This window comes from Saccostrea cucullata, unplaced genomic scaffold (genome assembly GCF_032062105.1).
Source record: "Saccostrea cucullata isolate Sc308-1 unplaced genomic scaffold, CSIRO_AGI_Scuc_v1 ctg3838, whole genome shotgun sequence".
Classification (NCBI taxonomy): domain Eukaryota; kingdom Metazoa; phylum Mollusca; class Bivalvia; order Ostreida; family Ostreidae; genus Saccostrea; species Saccostrea cuccullata.
In genome coordinates this window covers 41,197-45,000 of record NW_026931851.1, presented here as the reverse complement: position 1 = coordinate 45,000, position 3,804 = coordinate 41,197, and the positions used below count along the sequence as shown (strand labels likewise).

Sequence of the window (3,804 nt, the reverse complement as noted above, 5' to 3'; positions counted from 1 at the left end):
CTTGTAATAAAGGACTTTACCAGGGAGCTAGGATTTGAACAATGTAGAATCTACACTTACTCAGGAAGCTTTCATGCTTAAGTTCCTTTTTCTCTTCTTTTGCCTGTTGTTCCAACGGAATTTTTCTTTAATATTTAAACATGTTAAATGCAAAATTTTTATCCTCCTATTTTGGCCCCTCGATCACCATAAATATATGACCTCTAGGTTAAATAAGCCCAGAGGTCATGATTTGAACAATTTACAATCTACACATCCTCGGGATGCTCCATATATAGGTCTGACCTCTTCTAGCTGAGTTGTTCTTTCGAAAAAAAAATGTTAATAAGGATCCCACCCTAAATTTGCTTTTTCTTGATTATATCCTCACAGAAAGGGAACTGGTTCTCAATTTTAACAAATTACAATCCCTTTTTTACCCAAGGATGTTATATGTGACAAATTTGGTAAAATTGAGTAAGTTTTTCTTCATCAGAAATCAATTGAAAATAGATGGACAGACAGACAGATGCAGAAATTGATAACTTACTTTTCATCTGAGATTACTGGCATTTCCCTCATGTTAGCTCTTTCTGCGATTTCTTTCATTTCTTGCTTTACTTTCATTACAGTCTTTTCTTTATGATCCAATTTGCGAACATTTTTAATTTCCATCAAGTCATAAGAAAATGTCAACACTTCTTCAACTTCTTTCTTCAAAATGTCACTTATTTTGCTTATGTCCGGACAGAAACCTTTTTCTTTGATAAAAGCATCTTTAACATCTTTGAAAAATTTGTCTAAAGTCTCTGGTTCACTTTCATAGTAGATATTTATGTATGCCAGATCTTTATAACCCCAGTGACTTGCTGGATATTTTCTTTCATCCTCACTTGATGGTGGACTATTGAAGACACTTGATTCTACATCCTCTCCAGGTTCAGACAATAAGCATGATGAAGAATAAGTTGATAAAGAAGATGATGTGTGTTTCTTTCTCAGGGGTGAGTCCGGTGAATTTATGGCTTCAGTTTCCAAATTCTTCAAGAAAACAGAAAAATGCAAATTAAAAGAAAAACAAAGACTCTGCAATTCTGAGATGCAGGGCATCCCCTTGCAAATTAGCAAATCTATAAATCAAGGCACTAATAGACACCCGAAAAGTTAATGATTCATATATAGATAAGTTTGGAATTAATCAAAAGATTAGATATTTTAGTTAAGTCACTATTTTTAGTAATACTTTTATTTTAATCTTATCAAAGTATTTACAGCTGTACTGTACTGGTTTGGGCTGTGGATAACAGTCTGGATAACTCAAATGGAAGAGCACCTGACTGCAATCTAATTGAAATTAGATGTTAGATCCACCCACATACTAGTGGCCAACTTCAGAACAGCTTTAGACTCATTTGCATAAACAATATACAATTGTTTTGCAGGCAACGATTTGATTGGTTGATAGAATTTGTCCTCTGATGTGACCCTCAATGTCACTAAAAACACTCTCAAGTAATTGCATACATGTGATAATTTCTAGACCCAGATACTGTACAGCAGCCTTCAAAATACTGGAATTTGGGTGAAAATACTGTACATTGCTAATCAAAAAATGGAACAAAAAACGGTACAAAATTTCGACCAAAAAAAAAAATGTAAGGTGCTTTTCTTAATAATAAATTTCAATTCAATGTACAGGTGCACCACTGCTTTACATGTATTATGATTTATTATTCATTGCAAGAAACTCTTGAAGAATTTTGAATTTTGGCATTAAACTATGCTAAATGCTGAACTTAAAAAGGACAGTGTTTAAAAACAGTTTATTCGAGTCTGGTCGTTTCCATTCAGCTGCAATTTTTAAACATTTCTCTTAATCTGTGTTTGAAAAGACATTACGTAGGCCTAATCAAATAATGGACTAAAGACTCTAGACTTTCGTTTTGCTGCCACAAAGTGTCTCCAATTCTTGTGAATGGGATTTTCTCTGAAACGTCTTTAGTTTTAATAAATTATAATTTAAAAATTCCTTGATAAAGGTCGTATAAAAAAGCAATCAGCCAAACAAAATGCTTTGATATCTCCTAGCTAATTACTATGTTATTATCACGGGAATATTTCACACATTGGTTCATGATGTTTTGTTTACATTAATCAAGCACAGTAAGTCACGCATAGTTCGAGATTTCATGCGTTGCGAGAGAGGGAATGAAAGAAAAATGGTGATTTCTGGTAAACATTTCAAAATATGGTACACATTTTCATTTCCCGTGAATTTTGGTGTACAGCCGGGAAACCATGATGGGAGTAAAATATACAGGATATTTCCTGTACAGCCGGTACATATCACATGTACATGTATAATTGACTTCCAAATCCTTGCTTTTGGCATAGTCGCTCCCCAAGTTTAGTTTGTAAATGACAAAAATTCTTTATATAGTCTATACCCCTCTTTACGTGTAGAATAAAACTGAACTTGCAGACTTATGATTTTGTCATTTATTATTGTTTGCAGCTAACTGTAAAGTTTCCATTTCGTCGTGATCTTTTTCGTCATATGCATCCAGCTTAAACAATTCACTTGATTGGTCGACTCAAATTATCAACATTGACACGGAAATAGTCTGTTGCATGAGCAACCAATCAGGGATAAGAAGAACGTTCTAGTCGTAAAGCTTGCGGTTTAGGAGGCGTGTACAATTTACCTCCAGTGCAGCTGTCAACTAGTTCGTTACGTAACGTGAAACTTTACAGTTAGCTGCAAACGATAATACATACTTACATGGGAAATCTTTTAGAATACAAGGGTGGATTAAAAATTTACCAAGTTCGGATTTTTATCCTCTGTTAGTGTAGGATCCTTGGCTTTCCCTCTCCGAGATTTCTTTTTCATCGGTTCATGTTCATTAGACGACATATCTGTTTATCTACAAAATAAACAAAGAAATACATGTTTTACTCACTGGACTACCCTTTTCAGTCTTTACATAAAAGAAGAGAATCTCGGCATCAGTGTCAGAGTGCTAGGTTGGACTGCATGGAGCTATGAACATATCCAGAGATGAAGAATTATTGTAATACTGCATTCTGACAGCAGACCTTGGAGTCACTTCTAAAATTAACTCGTATAATTTTTAAGTGTTCTATAAGTCTTAATGTTTAATAAGTAATAATTACGTTATTTTCACTAACAAACACATGAGAAAAAGTTTTGTTTTTTTTCAAAAGGGGAGCTTTATTTTGAAGTGTTAATCTATTGGCCTACTATAAATAAACCCCTGTATCCATTAGCATGTTTAAAATCAATATCACTCATCAACTAAGATAATTAAAGACAAGTGAATAATATCATTAATATAAGTTATAACTTTTATTTACCTACATAATTCATAAACACTGACTTCGGGAAAACTTCCAGTAACGATTTTTTTTGTATCTCCTCATGATGAAGAGTTCCAATAAAGCAATTTATTTCATTGGCGGATCCAATGGGAGTGGGTTTGATAGAATCGAACCGTTCATACATGAATAACATTTTTAATTCACAAGTTATAACAACATGAAAAAGGAATAATCACATGTTTGCTTGAAAAATAGATATAGTATGCCTTCAGTTTCTTTTTGAACAATATGTATGATTCCGGACTGCATGTTCTACCTGTTCTAGCAAAAACATTTTTATAGAATATTTAAGGTCTTCCGTTTCCAACGGAAGACCTTCTACTGATTCTGTTGGTAAAGATTATTAGGGTCTTCCGTCTCAACGGAAGACCCTACTATTATTCTATTGTTTCTTTTTCACTTTTATTATTCTTTTTTTTTAAG

General features: G+C 33.4%; 1 protein-coding gene across 1 annotated transcript in view; it reads right to left on the bottom strand.

Moving 5' to 3' along the window:
- LOC134233687 (uncharacterized) overlaps positions 1-2,994 on the bottom strand; it is a gene marked incomplete at its 3' end in the record, with an annotated part of 5,561 nt that extends 2,567 nt beyond the window's left edge. The window contains exons 1-3 of the mRNA XM_062715670.1: positions 2,943-2,994; positions 2,804-2,906; positions 530-1,020 (exon numbers count right to left, since the gene is read on the bottom strand). Of these exons, the coding sequence (XP_062571654.1) occupies positions 530-1,020; positions 2,804-2,896 (584 nt within the window). The remainder of the gene's footprint in view (positions 1-529; positions 1,021-2,803; positions 2,907-2,942) is intronic.
- Positions 2,995-3,804: the final 810 nt, after the last annotated feature.